This window comes from Schistocerca nitens, chromosome 4, assembly GCF_023898315.1.
Source record: "Schistocerca nitens isolate TAMUIC-IGC-003100 chromosome 4, iqSchNite1.1, whole genome shotgun sequence".
In the NCBI taxonomy this organism is placed as follows: Eukaryota; Metazoa; Arthropoda; class Insecta; order Orthoptera; family Acrididae; genus Schistocerca; species Schistocerca nitens.
The window spans coordinates 222,381,239-222,401,008 of NC_064617.1; the positions used below are offsets into that span (position 1 = coordinate 222,381,239).

Consider the following 19,770-nt stretch of genomic DNA (forward strand, 5'->3'; position numbering starts at 1 on the left):
GTAAACACATTAAAATCAATTTGTTCAGATTTCAACATGGTTTATGCAGCTACAGTGATAAAGAACCACATAAGGGTTGGACTCTATCATTTTACATATGAAATTCACACATGGGAAAGTTGTGTCCATTACCACCACATTCATAAGAAACTTGTATTACGGATACGATTAGATGATGCTTCCTCTACAATAACGTGTGGAGGTAAGATATGTCACTACAGTTTTTCACTGTGACTAAAAGAAAAACAGCCTACACAGGACACTGTCTTCCCACAATAAATTTATATTGTCTGTGGTCCTGCACATACCAAAACTATTTAAATTAATCATTGGTCAGTTATATATTAATAAATGCTGGATGTTGCAGACATGTTTTAAGAGATGAAAATTAAAGTTTGTTTCTGTACATAAGACTAACGGTAGACTTCTAATGATATATTTTTGAATAGTTAGAAACACTGCATGATCTCAGGTGTCTGTTTCAAGCTCTTGTTTCAGTGCAGTCTCATTGATTGCAAAAACTGGTACAAATGGTACAATTATACTCCATGACGGGTATTTTCCAATTTTATGACATTCCGCCTTCCATCACATCAAACTAACATTCTTGGAGAGTAATATTTTTCTTGTTGAATGAGAGAGGAAGAGGTCCCAGTTAATTCAGAACATTCCCTGGTATTGATATGTGTACCTACATCACATACATATGAAACCTATAATGAAAAAAATAAGTCTGTCTGAATGTGGCTGCTGCAAAACAGTTTAACACAGCTTTCTTTATTTAGCAACAATTGCCTGGCAGTGAGAAGATGTGGGCAAGGCCATAAAATATTCATGGAGAGGAAAACAAATATTCCCTCTCCCTGATAATGCTTTTGTCTTCTGTGCCACACAGATTCAGGAGGAGGTAATGATTTTGTTTCTAGTATTAATCGAATTTGCAATTATTTTTAATGTACTGGATGATTCAGGAGAAATGTCACATAACTTGTGAGGTGATTCTATAAGTGAAAATAAACTGAAAAAGTCCTATGAATATGTGTCTGATTGTTGATCATTATAGAACAGGCGTGGGTTGAAGACTACACATCCATGAACGAAATGTTGTATAGGCATGGTGGTGGACAGATTAATGATGGGATGGATGATTGATCCATCCTGCAAGTTCAAAAAACCTCCACCCCCATCTCAGTGCACTTGTCAACATGTTGGAGAATGTGTTGTGTTGCACATTGAACATCATCTTGGCAGACTTAATGCACACAACAGCATCAGTGATGCAAGCAATAAAGTTCTTCATGTGTATCCATCTTCATAGCATATACATCCCCAGCCACCCCATAAACAGAAGTCTAATGAGATTAGGTCAGGTGATCTGGCAGGCAGTTAGTGGATTGGCCACAGCCAATCCACTGTTGAGGAAATTTATTTTTCAGACACTGGGATAATAGTCTGGTACAGCAAATCAGTAATCCATCATGTTGCAGGTACATTTGCCATCGGTGCTCTAATGTCAAATCTTCGATAAGCGCAGGTCGGTCTTCTATCAGGGAATATGCATATGTTGTGGCTCTCATGCAGTTTGGTGGGAACACTGGCCACTGAGTCATCAATCATACCACACTAGATGTTCACTGAGAACCTAATTTGGAATCTTTTTTCTGTAGTGTCATTTGGCTTGTCCACCACCCATGTATGAGAACTGCATGTAAATCTAGCATCAACTGTAAATAAAGTATATTGCATGTTGCCTGTGTATAGCCAACCATTCACAAAATTGTGGTCTCCTTGCTGAGTCACCTGTATACAGATGTTGCACGGGCTGCATATGGAATGGGTACAAGCCTTTTGATTGTAATTTATGCCATACTCATGTTTGAGGAATATCGAGCTGAAGTTAAGGTGTCATGTACTGGTGGTGGAACTCTGTTGTACCATTGCAATAATGTTGTCCCTTTTCTCATTTGACTGGATGGCCTCATGTTCTGATGTTACATGTACACTAGGTAATGTTCTGGATTCACATAATGTTTGAAAAATCCTGGGGGATACTCTGGCACAGGGGATTCATCGATCAGGGAACTGTCTCTGATATTCCGCCGCAGCTGCATGGGCACTGCCATTACAGTACCCGTACACAAACAATATGTCTGCATATTCTTCATGGGTGAACTTATGTGGCATGTTGGTATTCACGGAACAGTGGACTTGCTCAATTAGACAACATTCAAGCATGGCACCCTCATGACCTCATGGCTGCTTAATGATCCAGCATATGATTGCACTAGTACGCTTGGTGCTGTTGCCCCGTTGTGACATCACAGTGCTGCCATCTGTTAGTAAAACCCCACATCTTTTATAGGATGGATCATTAGTCTGTCTCACCATTACTCAGTCCACCGCAGTGCCTACAAGGCATTTTGGTAAGTAATATTCACACTTGTCATCCTATCCATTTGTGGACACGTGTAGTATTCAATTCGCTCCAGTTCTGTAATGATCATGAATTGCATACATGTTCATAGCACTTTTTTGGTGTATCTTCACATGTAGAACCACCTCACAAATTATGTAACTTTCCTCCTAAATGACACTGTATATTTATACTCCCCTGAACACCTACCACTTCTTCACTTCTTTTTGTAAGCTGCAGATGGTACTCCTGCAAAGGCCTGTGTAAGCTGTAATGTCATAAGTATTATGACAAAAATATAAAACTATTTACCTGTATAGTAACATACATGTAGTATTTATTTCTTTTAGGCTGTTTTGGTGCATACATCTGAATCCATAAGGGTCCGGTTTTTTCTGGATATGCTTATGGAAAAGAGGCAACCAGTTATGCTGGTAGGGAATGGTGGTGTCGGGAAAACAGTGCTAGTCAGTGACAAACTGTGCAACTTATCAGAGAATTATGCAGTTGCTAATGTGCCATTCAATTTCTACACCACATCAGGTAAGGAAATGTGTTAACCATGGGTTGTCATGAAATTTGTTTCAAGAAACAAGCAGTTGAACAGCTTTATTCTGCAAGTGAGATCAGTGCTGCTCTTTTCCAAATCTATTATCATATTGTAAACTCTTTACAACAAATATTTTACTCTGAAAAATATATGCTGCATTTGTTATTCAACAGAGATGCTCCAGAAAATTTTGGAACGTCCACTGGAGAAGAAAGCAGGAAGAAATTATGGTCCTCCAGGCAACAAAACATTAATTTATTTTGTTGATGATATGAATATGCCAGAGGTAAACCATTGTTACTAATTTCAAGAAAATGTAATTATATGTTATAGTCAAAGCGGTGTGTATGTACTTTTGACATAAACAGTGGAAAATCCAGGATGGAACAACAACAATGTAAAAAGGATAAATTGTACTCATGATGTCGAGATGGTATTGAGTGGCAGGCAGCCACATTGATAGAATACTGCTAGATATTAGCTGTCAGGCTAAGTTCCTTGTCAGCTGCTGACAGAACACACAGACATTCACACATGCCTGCAGATGACAGTGCCCCCCCCCCCCCCCCCCCTACACACACACAGTTACATTGTGCTGGCTAAATACACAGTGTAAGGACTGCAGTTAGACTTGGGTAACCTGCCATGTCAATGTCATCATATGCTATATGAATTCCCCTTCTCCACTGCCCAGGTGCTGCATTCCTATCATGTGCACCTGCTGTCTCTCCCTCCTACATTTTCTATCTCACACAACTGCTGCCTTTCTCTGAGCTGTCATCCACCCATCCCAAACACTCCCTCACACTCCATGCCTCTTTGCTCCCCCCCACTCACTCCACCCGACACAACCCTTCAGCCCGCCGTACGTGTCTTACTGCAGATTCAGCACTGTGAATTTAGTCAGTACAGTGTAACTGTGTGTGTGTGTGTGTGTGTGTGTGTGTGAGACTCTGTGTGTGAGTGTGTGTGTGTGTGTCTGTGTGTGTGACTCAACATAGAGTTTTTACCTTCATTACTAAATTATTGGTATGTCTACCTGATATGTTTCAAAACAGCATGCATAAAAATGGGATTTTCTGGTGCTCATGCCTCTGGTTCTATTGATGATCAAAAGATAAGGTCAAGTGTTGTGGATAGCCCTTGTGCATAGACCATTTTGTATACTCAACAGAAGGATCATCTTAAGTGTTACTAACCTACAGTACAGGGTCAAAGTATGAATATTACACACATCCTCTTGCTTAGGCAAATGGAGCAAATCAGTTAGTTCTTTTTGGTTTTGATATGGTCTGGGCTTGACAGAACGTACGGTGAGGCACAATTAGTTCATGGGCAGTTCTGTGGAGAATCCCACAAAAAGGATTTTTTTACTCTTATTTTAGGCATCATCAGCAGACCAAAACCCAGTCCAGGATTCCAAGATGGCTATGCACAGCAAATGACTGAAATTTTTATGATATGTTCCTGAGATCACAATCTTGAGCATCATGGAAAACAACCTTGAAAACTTTCTTGACATCTTTGCCCATTTCCAAGATACAGAGGTTACGCTATTTCTACAAGTAAAATCTTGCATGAGGCGAAATCTAAATAATAAATAACCACAGCAGATTGCTCTAATTTTGGCGGTATATTCTCCCCCCAGTTTCAAAAATATTTATCCGTTGCTGAGAAACCTCCTAAAATTTCTTTCTTGGGAACCAAAACTCAGCTGCAGTTTCTAAGATGTCTATGCAGAGGAAAAAGCTGCATTTTTTTAATGTTTTCCTAAGATCTTGATCTTGAAAATTTCCTTCAAATCTCTATCCATTTCTGATATACAGAGATGTACACATAAAAACAGGAGTGAGGTGAAAATGTAGTTTACAAAGTGACTTACCATGGAGAAATATACTGTAAAGTGTCTCTATTATCATCTGGGACCCGATGTTGTAATACTGAAGCACACACAAAATTTTTTTGCAGGTAAAATCCGGTCTGATGTGTATAATTAGTTTGACTAATACATTTCATTTGATATAAGTTACTTGTTCTGCTGCAACAGGAAAAAGAAGGGAACAAACAGAAAAATGCTACTATCAGAGCACAAAAAATGCGAATATCTTTCTGTTTATTTAAAAAACTCTGTCTGAAAAGTGGGCACAACTGCCTCATTCTACCTTTCTCAGCACCTTTAAGAATGTTACCAAAAATTTTGGCATGCAAACATACACTTGCTTGCACTGAGAGAAGAAGACAATGGCTGCAGCAGAATGATGGAAAGGTAATAAATACTGGAAGACAGTGAGCAGTGGATGTGTTATAGAAAGAGCAAAGGAGACAATGGCACTGTGAGAGAAAGAGAGGGGCACCATGGTATATTAGCAGTAAGAGAGAGCAAGACGGAGACATTGACAGTGAGGGGAGACTGGGGCAGTACGACAGAATGAAGGGAACTGTGGCTGTGACACAGAGGACAGAGGGAGAGAGAGGCAGAGATAATGACAATGAGTTGGGCTGAATGACTGAGTGAGAAAGGGGAACTGGAAGTGGATAGGTATGAGCAACGTACTGCGATGGACTAGTGGGTATGTATGAGTTAGAGTTAGGGGAGCTTGTATGAGTTTGAGGTGAGTTGCATCTTAAAAAATTCACAAATATGTTTGGGAAATTTTTTAAAGGCACTGAGGAAGGTAGAATGAGGCAGCTGGTACTCCACATATCAGCCAGAGTCTTTCAAATAAACAGGAACATATTCATATTTTTTGTATTCCAATGGGATTATTTTTCTGGTTGCTTACATTCTGCCAGTACTTTCCATGCCATATTTAGAAGAACTTAGACCAATAGCTCAGTAATATTTAGCAGTATTTTATCAATGTATCTGTTCACCACTCAATGCCTCTTCCTTGTTTATTGTTAATTTATGACTCATTAGTCTCACACATATTTTATAGTCTTAAGATATTATTTTAATGCAATGTGAAGTAAATTTCTGAGTGATGTAAAATGGTGCAATTACATATCACAAGAAAATACAATCATCAAAATTATAAATGAACTGAAAATATAATATGAACAGAGAATATCTTTTTACCAAATACAAAGACAGAGAATGACAGAAAATGCTAGCTTTCAGAACCAGGTGTTCTTCCTTCTATCAAAAGAGAGGTAATTGGATGATAGGAGACTGTGTAAGTAAGTAAGAGATAGAAAAAGACTCAGGGAAAGTCATATAGATAACCATCTGATTTTTCCCTTTCACCCTATCTATTCCCTTTGACCAAAAGTCATGGATTACTTCCCCTTTTACCTTTTTATATTTTTAAGCCTTAGCAGTCTCCTTTTTTTGTCCAAGATCCTCTCTTCTGATAGGAGAAGGAACTGTCGGTCTTACTACATGTTTACAAATGCTGGTGCTAGGTGAAATGTCCAGATTATAGATAAAAGATACCCAGGAAGTATCATAGTTTCTGAGTCCACTTCCGTAGTACAGCGGTAGCATTACCACCTACCACGCAAGGGGGCCTGGGTTTGATTCCCAGTAGGGGACTGGGTGTTGTGTGTCCATCATCATTTTCATCTTCATCGACAGGCAAGTTGCTGAAGTGGTGTCAACTAAAAAGACTTGCAGTACGGCGGCCGAACCCCGAAGGGGATATCCCAGCTGATAAATGTCATACGATCATTTCATTTCATTTATCATAGTTTGCAACTTAGTCTCCGTGTGGGTGATCATTGTTTACTGATGACCCAGCACTGTGTACAACGTATTAACAAGGACAGGCAAACACATGAAGACTGAATTTTACATTATGTATTTTCCCATATTAAATGCATTTGTGTTCTAAAATAATGATTATTTTGCTTCACATGATTATTTTGCTTCACAGGTAGATGCATATGGAACAGTCCAACCACATACTCTTATTAGACAACACCTGGATTATAGTCACTGGTATGATCGTACAAAACTCTCATTAAAGGACATTCACAACTGTCAGTATGTGGCATGTATGAATCCCACTGCTGGCAGTTTTACAATCAACCCACGTCTTCAGAGACATTTTTGTGTGTTTGCTGTCAGGTATGTATTTCAGCTAAATGCCATCTTTTCTGTAGAGGAGCATCTTGGTCATATCACTTATAGATAATGACATGAAAATTGTTGAATTCTGCAGTGAGTTTTGGAAAGATCTGTTGTAGAAGATAGTTAATTTTAGAAAACAATCAAGAACTTTGGAAATCGTGAAAATTAATTATGTCAAATTTCTTTTCAGTGCATTTGAACAGCATCATAAATAATGTTTAGAGAATATTAATAACGAAATACAAATCCACTGATCAGAAATTATTTCATATTTCTTTCATACAGTAATATTTAATTGTGTTAATCCTGCAAAGTAACTAGGTCAATTTTCATTTCAGTCTAGATAAATTATATTATAAATAATTTGAGAGTGTATTTATAATGAAATATATAATTCACTGTTTTTATTTTACCTTACTTTCATACTGTAATATTTAATTTGTGTGAGGTAATGTTATTACATAAAGGTCTTAAAATATAGTTTGTCCTTTCACACATAACTACAGTTATGTTTCTTTTTTAACATTTATTTTTAACAATAATTAGTTGTTCACACATTTTCAAGCATTTCTAATGGTGTGATATGAATTACTCATTCAGTCTTTGTATTGTCATCTGTTGGTTACTATTTTAAATTTCCATATTTGCTGAAGCATTCATTACAGATTACATTCTCTGATTATTGTATTTTCTGTTTTGTATCTTTGCAGTTTTCCCGGGACAGAATCACTCAACACAATTTACCAGTCAATACTGTCACAACATCTGACAGATCCAGATTATCGCTTTCCGTCAACTGTTTGGCGCCTCACTGTCAATGTGGTGGCTGCATCACTTATACTACACCATAAAGTAGCACAGGTCTTCCTTCCAACAGCTGTTAAGTTTCATTATCTCTTCAATCTCAGAGATTTGTCAAGTGTATTTCAGGTATTATCTCTTGATATTTATGTTTTGTGAACTGTTACTGTTGCCATTGCTGCAAAGTAAACACTCAGATCAAACCTTGAAAGGGATTATAATTGTAGTTTTTATAGAATTTGAGGTAGGAACACCTACTTGACATCTCCCAAAACTTGGAGCACTGTCAGCGTTAACAGACACATGGACGTAAATAAGGCCAACTAAACTATGGGACATTGAAATTTAAGCTAGTTCCTTCATTGGAAGGCAGCAGGTAATAGAGACACACTGCAAGAAAGCAGGCATGAAGTTCTTGACACTTTGTGATTGCCATGCCGTCTTGTAGCCCTGACCAGGTTGCAAGTTGTGTTACAGTACCATTTCAGTAAGCTTAGTTTGCCATAATCCATATTTTTTTGACATTTTGATACCAGCATGTAGAGAATTCTCAGAATATATGCCACACAAATTTTCTTTAAATTCAGATACATGCAGCTTTACTGTATGATTAAATGATGATGGCATCCTCTTGGGTAAAATATTCCGGAGGTAAAATAGTTCCCCATTTGGATCTCCGGGCGGGGACTACTCAAGAGAACGTCGTTATCAGGAGAAAGAAAACTGGCGTTCTACGGATCGGGGCGTGGAATGTCAGATCCCTTAATCGGGCAGGTAGGTTAGAAAATTTAAAAAGAGAAATGGATAGGTTAAAGTTAGATATAGTGGGAATTAGTGAAGTTCGGTGGCAGGAGGAACAAGACTTTTGGTCAGGTGATTACAGGGTTATAAATACAAAATCAAATAGGGGTAATGCAGGAGTAGGTTTAATAATGAATAAAAAAATAGGAGTGCGGGTTAGCTACTACAAACAGCATAGTGAACGCATTATTGTGGCCAAGATAGACACAAAGCCAATGCCTACTACAGTAGTACAAGTTTATATGCAAACTAGCTCTGCAGATGATGAAGAAATTGATGAAATGTATGACGAGATAAAAGAAATTATTCAGGTAGTGAAGGGAGACGAAAATTTAATAGTTATGGGTGACTGGAATTCGTCAGTAGGAAAAGGGAGAGAAGGAAACATAGTAGGTGAATATGGATTGGGGGGAAGAAATGAAAGAGGAGGCCGCCTTGTAGAATTTTGCACAGAGCATAACTTAATCATAGCTAACACTTGGTTCAAGAACCATAAAAGAAGGTTGTATACATGGAAGAATCCTGGAGGTACTAAAAGGTATCAGATAGATTATATAATGGTAAGACAGAGATTTAGGAACCAGGTTTTAACTTGTAAGACATTTCCAGGGGCAGATGTGGACTCTGACCACAATATATTGGTTATGAACTGCAGATTGAAACTGAAGAAACTGCAAAAAGGTGGGAATTTAAGGAGACGGGACCTGGATAAACTGAAAGAACCAGAGGTTGTACAGAGTTTCAAGGACAGCATAAGGGAACAATTGACAGGAATGGGGAAAAGAAATACAGTAGAAGAAGAATGGGTAGCTCTGAGGGATGAAGTAGTGAAGGCAGCAGAGGATCAAGTAGGTAAAAAGACGAGGGCTAATCGAAATCCTTGTGTAACAGAAGAAATATTGAATTTAATTGATGAAGGGAGAAAATATAAAAACGCAGTAAATGAAGCAGGCACTAAGGAATACAAACATCTCAAAAATGAAATCGACAGGAAGTGCAAAATGGCTAAGCAGGGATGGCTAGAGGACAAATGTAAGGATGTAGAGGCTTGCCTCACTAGGGGTAAGATAGATACTGCCTACAGGAAAATTAAAGAGACCTTTGGAGAGAAGAGAACCACTTGTATGAATATCAAGAGCTCAGATGGCAACCCAGTTCTAAGCAAAGAAGGGAAGGCAGAAAGGTGGAAGGAGTATATAGAGGGTTTATACAAGGGTGATGTGCTTGAGGACAATATTATGGAAATGGAAGAGGATGTAGATGAAGATGAAATGGGAGATAAGATAGTGCGTGAAGAGTTTGACAGAGCACTGAAAGACCTGAGTCGAAACAAGGCTCCAGGAATAGACAACATTCCATTAGAAGTACTGATGGCCTTGGGAGAGCCAGTCACGACAAAACTCTACCATCTGGTGAGCAAGATGTATGAGACAGGCGAAATACCCACAGACTTCAAGAAGAATATAATAATTCCAATCCCAAAGAAAGCAGGTGTTGACAGATGTGAAAATTACCGAACTATCAGTTTAATAAGTCACAGCTGCAAAATACTAACGCGAATTCTTTACAGACGAATGGAAAAACTGGAAGAAGTGGACCTCGGGGAAGATCAGTTTGGGTTCCGTAGAAATGTTGGAACACGTGAGGCAATACTAACCTTACGACTTATCTTAGAAGAAAGATTAAGAAAAGGCAAACCTACGTTTCTAGCATTTGTAGACTTAGAGAAAGCTTTTGACAACGTTAACTGGAATACTCTCTTTCAAATTCTGAAGGTGGCAGGGGTAAAATACAGGGAGCGAAAGACTATTTACAATTTGTACAGAAACCAGATGGCAGTTATAAGAGTCGAGGGGCATGAAAGGGAAGCAGTGGTTGGGAAAGGAGTGAGACAGGGTTGTAACCTCTCCCCGATGTTATTCAATCTGTATATTGAGCAAGCAGTAAAGGAAACAAAAGAAAAATTCGGAGTAGGTATTAAAATTCATGGAGAAGAAGTAAAAACTTTGAGGTTCGCCGATGACATTGTAATTCTGTCAGAGACAGCAAAGGACTTGGAAGAGCAGTTGAACGGAATGGACAGTGTCTTGAAAGGAGGATATAAGATGAACATCAACAAAAGCAAAACGAGGATAATGGAATGTAGTCAAATTAAATCGTGTGATGCTGAGGGGATTAGATTAGGAAATGAGACACTTAAAGTAGTAAAGGAGTTTTGCTGTTTGGGGAGCAAAATAACTGATGATGGTCGAAGTAGCGAGGATATACAATGTAGACTAGCAATGCCAAGGAAAGCGTTTCTGAAGAAGAAAAATTTGTTAACATCAAGTATAGATTGAAATGTCAGGAAGTCATTTCTGAAAGTATTTGTATGGAGTGTAGGTATGAATGGAAGTGAAACGTGAATGAAAATAGTTTAGACAAGAAGAGAATAGAAGCTTTCAAAATGTGGTGCTACAGAAGAATGCTGAAGATAAGGTGGGTAGATCACGTAACTAATGAGGAGGTATTGAATAGGATTGGGGAGAAGAGAAGTTTGTGGCACAACTTGACTAGAAGAAGGGATCGGTTGGTAGGACATGGTTTTAGGCATCAAGGGATGACGAATTTAGCATTGGAGGGCAGCGTGGAGGGTAAAAATCGTAGAGGGAGACCAAGAGATGAATACACTAAGCAGATTCAGAAGGATGTAGGTTGCAGTAGGTACTGGGAGATGAAGAAGCTTGCACAGGATAGAGTAGCATGGAGAGCTGCATCAAACCAGTCTCAGGACTGAAGACCACAACAACAACAACAACAATTTTTTAATGTTGTTTATTCTTGAATGAAATTTTTAGTGCAACTTTGTATTAATAGGCTAAATTAAACCAAAATATGCATTCTCTTGTGTGGACACATCTTTGAAAACTGTTAATATCATTGTTGCAGAGATAATTAAGTTTTTCAGTTTTCTTCCCACCAAAGCCATAGTCGAAGTAGGTCAAAGACCTTTTGTATCTATTTGTAATCCTTGAAACTTGGCCCATACATATTTTAAGAGTAATGGAGATGAATGAAATTATGTATTTGTAAGTTTTATGTAACGTAGAATAGAATCCTCTGTATGTAACAAGTGGTTTTTTGTAGCAAGGATGCAACTGGGCAAACTGTCAGCTATTTTGGTGCACTCAAAACATGGTTTAGCTTGCTGTCAGTGTTGTAAAGGGAAGACAAGATGACACTGTTCACCAGCCACTTTGCTAAAGGCATATAGCATGATTTTTTGTAGAGCTGTAGATTGGGATGGATATTGAGGAGTGTCAGGTTTGTGTTGCATTGATGAGACACTTCAAGTGTATAGAACTCATAAAACAAAATCACTCATGACTAGGACCAGTGAGACTTAGTTTTTGCACACTCATATTATGAGTGGTACTAATGAACAAATTGGCTCTATTGAACTGAACCATATTTCAGACATTTGCAAAGGTAGAAAGTGAATTTACGCTAATGTGGCATTTTGTTTTTGTGCAGGAATGCTTGAACAGATATTTAAATGTGTGATATTTGTGTTTCATTTATATAAACAGTTAGTGCATTCCATATCACACTGAGTTATCATTCAAATTTGCAGCATTAAGTTAATTAACAAATGTAATAACTAACTTCTTAGTGTCTTAAGGCTGCTCTTCTTCATTATTTCATTATTAAAAACTGGTAAAATTCTCAACAAATAATGTAATTTTTCTTTTCTACAATTTGGTTTATTGCTAGCACCAGTGGTTATATTGATTTATTGTATGTTGCCTAAAACATTTGACACTGCAGTTATGTTTGCAGCATCGTTCATCATATCCCTTGCAGAAAACACAAATTTATTTGATACTATTTATAGGGGCTTCTGTTCAGTCAAGGAGATTGTGTGACTGCACCGACTGATTTGGTCCGTTTGTGGATGCATGAGACACAAAGAGTTTACGGGGACAAGCTCACGGATGAAAAAGATATTGAAGCATTTGCAAAAATGCAGCTAGACATTGTGAAGAAAAATTTTGAGGTATGAAATATTTTCTGATTACTTTTAAGTAGATATGAAAATAAAATTCTCAAAAAAAAAAAAAAAAAAAAATGTTGTGAACCACCAGTATATTGCAAATGTGTGTGGACTCAGGTTCAAAGGGTGCAGTGAATGGTAAAATAAAACTTGACACTAACAAAAAATAATTTGCAGAAAGAATTTTCACTCTGCGCCAGAACATTCACTGTTTTGAAACTTCCTGGAAGATTAAAATTGTGTGCCAGACCAGTACTCCTTTCTTCCACAAGTGCTAGTCTCACAAGACATGCAGCAAAACTTTTGTGAAGTTTGGAAGATAAGAGATGAGATACTGGCAGAAGTGAAGCTGTGAGGTTTTAATCTGCCAGAAAATGTTTAAAAAAGTATCTAAACTGTGTAATCAAGATAGTGTGTGAGGAGTGTTTCTGCATGACAGTGCACTGCAAAATTCAATTGGTCCCAAGCAAGTTCATTCAGGTTCGTGTTAGCAGATAGTGCAGGCTGTTCCATTCAGTACATTAATTCTTCGTGGAAGAATTTGTTTGTGAGGTGGGAGCTGTGTGCTTATGCATTATCCTCATGAAAAATGAACACATTGTTGACATGTTGATTGTATTGCTGGGCAGTTTATTTATTTAGCACCTATTTTATCAAAAGCATGATATAGGAGTGCCCTTGCGAGACAAACTGAGGAGCTGCTTGATTGAGAAATAGTGGCTCTGGTCTTGTAAACTGATATACAGCCAGGAGAGCAGTGTGCTGAACACGTGCCCACACATATCCGCATCCAGTGATGCCTGTGGGCTGAGGATGACATGGCAGTAAGTTGGTATTGTTTGGCCTTCGTTGCCTGTTCAGGCAGAGTTTAGTTTAGTTTATGATATAAGACTTGTTAAAATACAAGACAGTATAAAATTCTATATATAAGTATGTACAAAATATAGGCACATGTATATAAGGGCATGCTAAAAAATAATACCTCCAAACTTCTTATTCTGTTCTCAATATTGGTTGAGATATTACTTGTTATGCATATTACTCAGTCGACTTAACCGCTTTGCTGACACAAGTTACAACCCTCTGCCACTAGAGGACTCCAAATTGTAATGTGAAACATTGCAGTATGTAACATAACTATGTCAGTGCATGAGAAACATTGTGCTGTAATCCAGTTTCTAACCACAGAAGAGTTCATCCACACATGCAACACCCTTTTCTTCAGCATGACAATGCCAGACCACACATGAATGCAGCGACATCTGCACCAATCCGATTTCTTGCGTTCACTGTCATTGATCATCCTCCATACAGTTCTGTTGAGGCTGCATCTGATTTTCATATGTTTCCAAAACATAAAAAGCACCTTTCAGGACTTCATTTTCATAGTGATGAAGTGATGCAAGAAGAGGTGAGTTTGTGGCTATGTCAACAAAGTCAAACATTCTAATGTGATGGTATCAACAAACTGGTCTCTTGTTGGAGGAAATGTGTTCATCGCCAGAGTGGCTATGTTGAGAAATAAACATATAGAGGTGAAGAATAAAGATGTGTAATGTCAATAAACGTTTGTTTTATTTACAAAGCTTTAAGAGTATTCACATGAAAATTTGCAGACATTACTTTCCGGCATGCCCTCGTAAGTTAACATTACATCTAGACTAATAGCTTCCTTATCAACATATACTTATGTTTTATTCTCCTTGGGGTACCTAAGTGCCATAATTTGTAGGTAGCAGTCATCAGCTATTGTTTTTGACCATAGGCAACCACTACAAGACACATCTTAAACAAGTTATGTCTCATGATAGTGGTTAATGGTCGAACGGTGTTACTGTGGTGGCCAACTTCCCAAGCTGACAGCCTTTCTTGCAATAGAATGACAATATTGCTTGATCTCAGCTTGAAATTACCCTTTGAGGCATGCTGACTGACTGAACAATGTACACAAGCTGGAAAATCCCATTTACAATTGAGGACAAATTGCCCTCCTCTGATTTGCTTTGAGAATGCAGGTTTATTTTTACCTGCACTACATAGGTGGCTGTACATTGTGATTTTGGCCAAAAGAGTAATTGAAAATAGATTTATGGTATCAAGAAAATGCAAACTAAGCCAGTTATGAGGGTGATACAAAACTTTCTTGAGAAGTTTAGAGGGTTGTTGTACTTGTGTAAAGTTATTTACCTGTTATTTTGTGCCATATGTCTTGACAATGACAATGATCAGCTTGTAGTTATTAATTTTGGCTCTGAGCACTATGGGACTTAACATCTATGGTCATCAGTCAGTTATTAATTTTTATAATGAACATTTCACATAATATAAGAGAGATTTACCAGAGTTTTTAAAGTGGCTGTACAGACAGCTGACTTCGCAACCTTACATTATAATGGTTACCACAGTCTAACTGACATAGTAACTACACGTTTTAACTACTCAACATTGACTTACTAATAACAAAGTGACTGTACTGTTTGAACAGTGAGTGCAAACGAATAACTGAGTGTCTGAATTGATTGAATATTTGTCTACCACTGACTCTTGCTGTGTCCACGACACATATGTAAAGATGCACATATTACAGAAAATTACAATTTGCTAAAATACTAAGCTATTCTGTTTTAAACATTAACATAAAAGATGGAAAATGAAAAAGAACATCTTTAATAGGCAATGAAGTATGCTTGTGTTTAACTAGTAGCTGTACAATTACATACTGCCAAAGTATTGACACTATTTTATGGGAGCTCAGTTTAATGTGCACAGGGATTCCCAATCTTTGTCAAAAAGTGAAAAAGTTAACTCTTGTAATTGGAATAATTAACAAACTGACAGATTATTTAAGTAAAAGTACATATTTTCAGAAACAGAAAAATCAGGGCTTCGAAACTGTGTGACTGGATTTTGGAAAGTAGAGGTTTTTGTAAAGTAAAACATTTGTTGAAAAGTGGAGAATGAAATATTTTAGATGGGTTCTTCCTGTTGGATAACTGTCCATATCATAAGACCAAACTTGTACTACACTTGTTCGAGGACTATCATAGTGAATTAATGTTGATTTCTTGTTCATCAAATTCACCTGACCTGAAACTGGTGGAACACATCGTGGACCCTATTGGGATCCAGCTCTCCACCCACTAACCAACAGCCTGTAATTTATGGGTATTGCATGACCTGAGCATAGACATCATAAATAACTTTTAGCAAGATGCAATTCTGAAGTGCATGTTGCCCACAGGTATCGTAAATCAGTATTTAAATGGGATGTTTTAATATGAAACAATGTGCTGCTGTTGTAGATCATCTTTATATTGTACAGTGGGTAATGAAGACTGATGAAATAATACCTGAATAAGGATTTAGTAATTTTGTGTAACTATCAAATATGTCCCCCCCCATGAACCATGGACCTTGCCGTTGGTGGGGAGCTTGCGTGCCTCAACAATACAGATAGCCGTACCGTAGGTGCAACCACAACAGAGGGGTATCTGTTGAGAGGCCAGACAAACGTGTGGCCCCTGAAGAGGGGCAGCAGCCTTTTCAGTAGTTGCAGGGGCAACAGTCTGGATGATTGACTGATCTGGCCTTGTAACACTCACCAAAATGGCCTTGCTGTTCTGGTACTGCGAACGGCTGAAAGTAAGAGGAGACTACAGCCGTAATTTTTCCCGAGGGCATGCAGCTGTACTGTATGATTAAATGATGATGGCGTCCTCTTGGGTAAAATATTCCGGAGGTAAAATAGTCCCCCATTTGGATCTCCGGTTGGGACTACTCAAGAGGATGTTGTTATGAGCAGAAAGAAAACTGGCGTTCTACGGATCGGAGCGTGGAATGTCAGATCCCTTAATCAGGCAGGTAGGTTAGAAAATTTAAAAAGGGAAATGGATAGGTTAAAGTTAGATATAGTGGGAATTAGTGAAGTTTGGTGGCAGGAGGAACAAGACTTTTAGTCAGGTGAATACAGGATTATAAATACAAAATCAAATAGGGGTAAAGCAGGAGTAGGTTTAATAATGAATAAAAAAATAGGAGTATGGGTAAGCTACTACAAATAGCACAGTGAACGCATTATTGTGGACAAGATAGACACAAAGCCCACACCTACTACAGTAGTAGAAGTTTATATGCCAACTAGCTGTGCAGATGATGAAGAAATTGATGAAATGTATGACGAGATAAAAGAAATTATTCAGGTAGAGAAGGGAGACGAAAATTTAACAGTCATGGGTGACTGTAATTCGAGAGTAGGAAAAGGGAGAGAAGGAAACATAGTAGGTAAATATGGATTGGGGCTAAGAAATGAAAGAGGAAGCTGCCTGGTAGAATTTTGCATATAGCTTAATTTAATCATAGCTAACACTTGGTTCAAGAATCATGAAAGAAGGTTGTATACATGGAAGAACCCTGGAGATACTGACAGGTTTCAGATAGATTATATAATGGTAAGACAGAGATTTAGGAATCAGGTTTTAAATTGTAAGACATTTCCAGGGGCAGATGTGGACTCTGACCACAATCTATTGGTTATGAACTGTAGATTAAAACTGAAGAAACTGCAAAAAGATGGGAATTTAAGGAGATGGGACCCGGATACATTGAATGAACCAGAGGTTGTACAGGGTTTCAGGGAGAGCATAAGGGAACAATTGACAGGAATGGGGGAAAGAAATACAGTAGAAGATGAATGGGTAGCTTTGAGGGATGAAATAGTGAAGGCAGCAGAGAATCTAATAGGTAAAAAGACGAGGGCTAGTAGAAACCCTTGGGTAACAGAAGAAATATTGAATTTAATTGATGAAAGGAGAAAATATAAAAATGCAGTAAATGAAGCAGGCAAAAAGGAATACAAACGTCTCAAAAATGATATCGACAGGAAGTGCAAAATGGCTAAGCAGGGATGGCTAGAGGACAAATGTAAGGATGTAGAGGCTTATCTCACTAGGGGTAAGATAGATACTGCCTACAGGAAAATAAAAGAGACCTTTGGAGAAAGGAGGACCACCTGCATGAACATCAAGAGCTTTGACGGAAACCCAGTTCTAAGCAAAGAAGGGAAAGCAGAAAGGTGGAAGAGTATATAGAGGGTTTATACAAGGGCGATGTACTTGAGGACAATATTATGGAAATGGAAGAGGATGTAGATGAAGACAAAATGGGGGTATAAGATACTGCGTGAAGAGTTTGACAGAGCACTGAAAGACCTGAGTCGAAACAAGGCCCTGGGAATAGACAACATTCCATTAGAACTACTGACGGCCTTGGGAGAGTCAGTCATAACAAAACTCTACCATCTGGTGAGCAAGATGTATGAGACAGGCGAAATACCCTCAGACTTCAAGAAGAATATAATAATTCCAATCCCAAAGAAAGCAGGTGTTGACAGATGTGAAAATTACCAAACTATCAGTTTAATAAGTCACAGCTGCAAAATACTAACCCGAATTCTTTACAGACGAATAGAAAAACTGGTAGAAGCGGACCTCGGGGAAGATCAGTTTGGATTCCGTAGAAATGTTGGAACACGTGAGGCAATACTGACCCTACGACTTATCTTAGAAGAAAGATTAAGGAAAGGCAAACCTATGTTTCTAGCATTTGTAGACTTAGAGAAAGCTTTTGACAATGTTGATTGGAATATTCTCTTTCAAATTCTGAAGGTGGCAGGGGTAAAATACAGGGAGCGAAAGGCTATTTACAATTTGTACAGAAATCAGGTGGCAGTTATAAGAGTCGAGGGACATGAAAGGCAAGCAGTGGTTGGGAAGGGAGTGAGACAGGGTTGTAACCTATCCCCAATGTTATTCAATCTGTATATTGAGCAAGCAGTAAAGGAAACAAAAGAAAAGTTCAGAGTAGGTATTAAAATCCATGGAGAAGAAATGAAAACTCTGAGGTTTGCCGATGACAATGTAATACTGTCAGAGACAGCAAAGGACTTGGAAGAGCATTTGAACGGAATGGACAGTGTCTTGAAAGGAGGGTATAAGATAAACGTCAATGAAAGCAAAACGAGGATAATGGAATGTAGTCAAATTAAGTCTGGTGATGCTGAGGGAATTAGATTAGGAAATGAGACACTTAAAGTAGTAAAAGAGTTTTGCTGTTTGGGGAGCAAAATAACTGATGATGGTCGAAGTAGCGAGGATATACAATGTAGACTAGCAATGCCAAGGAAAGCGTTTCTGAAGAAGAAAAATTTGTTAACATCAAGTACAGATTGAAATGTCAGGAAGTCATTTCTGAAAGTATTTGTATGGAGTGTAGCCATGTATGGAAGTGAAACGTGAATGATAAATAGTTTAGACAGGAAGAGAATAGAAGCTTTCAAAATGTGGTGCTACAGAAGAATGCTGAAGATTAGATGGGTAGATCACATAACTAATGAGGAGGTATTGAATAAAATTGGGGAGAAGAGGAGCTTGTGGCACAACTTGACTAGAAGAAGGGATCGGTTGGTAGGACATGTTCTGAGACATTGAGAGATCACCAATTTAGTATTGGAGGGCAGCGTGGAGGGTAAAAATCGAAGAGGGAGACCAAGAGATGAATACACTATGCAGATTCAGAAGGATGTAGTCTGCAGTAGGTACTGGGAGATGAAGAAGCTTGCACAGGATAGAGTAGCATGGAGAGCTGCATCAAACCAGTCTCAGGACTAATGACCGCAACAACAACAACATCATATATGTACTGCTAATGAAAGGACATTAGAAAAATATAATATTGTTCATCGGGTGGGGTATAACAATAAGCAGGATAATCCTACCTTGCTCTGTTGCAAATAGTTTTATAATGTCAGAAAATTTCTCTGATTGCTTCATGAAAGTAAGAGGAACAGGATCAAAATATAACTTGTTAATTCTTGAAAGTGGTGGAATAAACAATAATGAACCAAAATATTGTGAACAGGTATTAATAGCACTTTGGTGCATGTGTGGAATGCAATACAATACTACAGTGGTCTGTGCACTGGTCATACAGTTCCCATAAATTACAGGCTGGTGGTTAGCGGGTACAAAGCTGGATCCCAATAGCATCCTAGATGTATTCCAACAGTTTCAGATCAGGCAACTCTGTTGACCAAGACATCAACA

The 19,770-nt window shown here is 38.2% G+C and overlaps 1 protein-coding gene across 1 annotated transcript in view; it reads left to right on the forward strand.

The window, feature by feature from the left end:
- Positions 1–19,770, forward strand: part of LOC126252221 (dynein beta chain, ciliary) — a 769,797-nt gene that overhangs the window by 486,814 nt on the left and 263,213 nt on the right. The window contains exons 46-50 of the mRNA XM_049953092.1: positions 2,764–2,956; positions 3,137–3,249; positions 6,839–7,032; positions 7,746–7,965; positions 12,512–12,673. Of these exons, the coding sequence (XP_049809049.1) occupies positions 2,764–2,956; positions 3,137–3,249; positions 6,839–7,032; positions 7,746–7,965; positions 12,512–12,673 (882 nt within the window). The remainder of the gene's footprint in view (positions 1–2,763; positions 2,957–3,136; positions 3,250–6,838; positions 7,033–7,745; positions 7,966–12,511; positions 12,674–19,770) is intronic.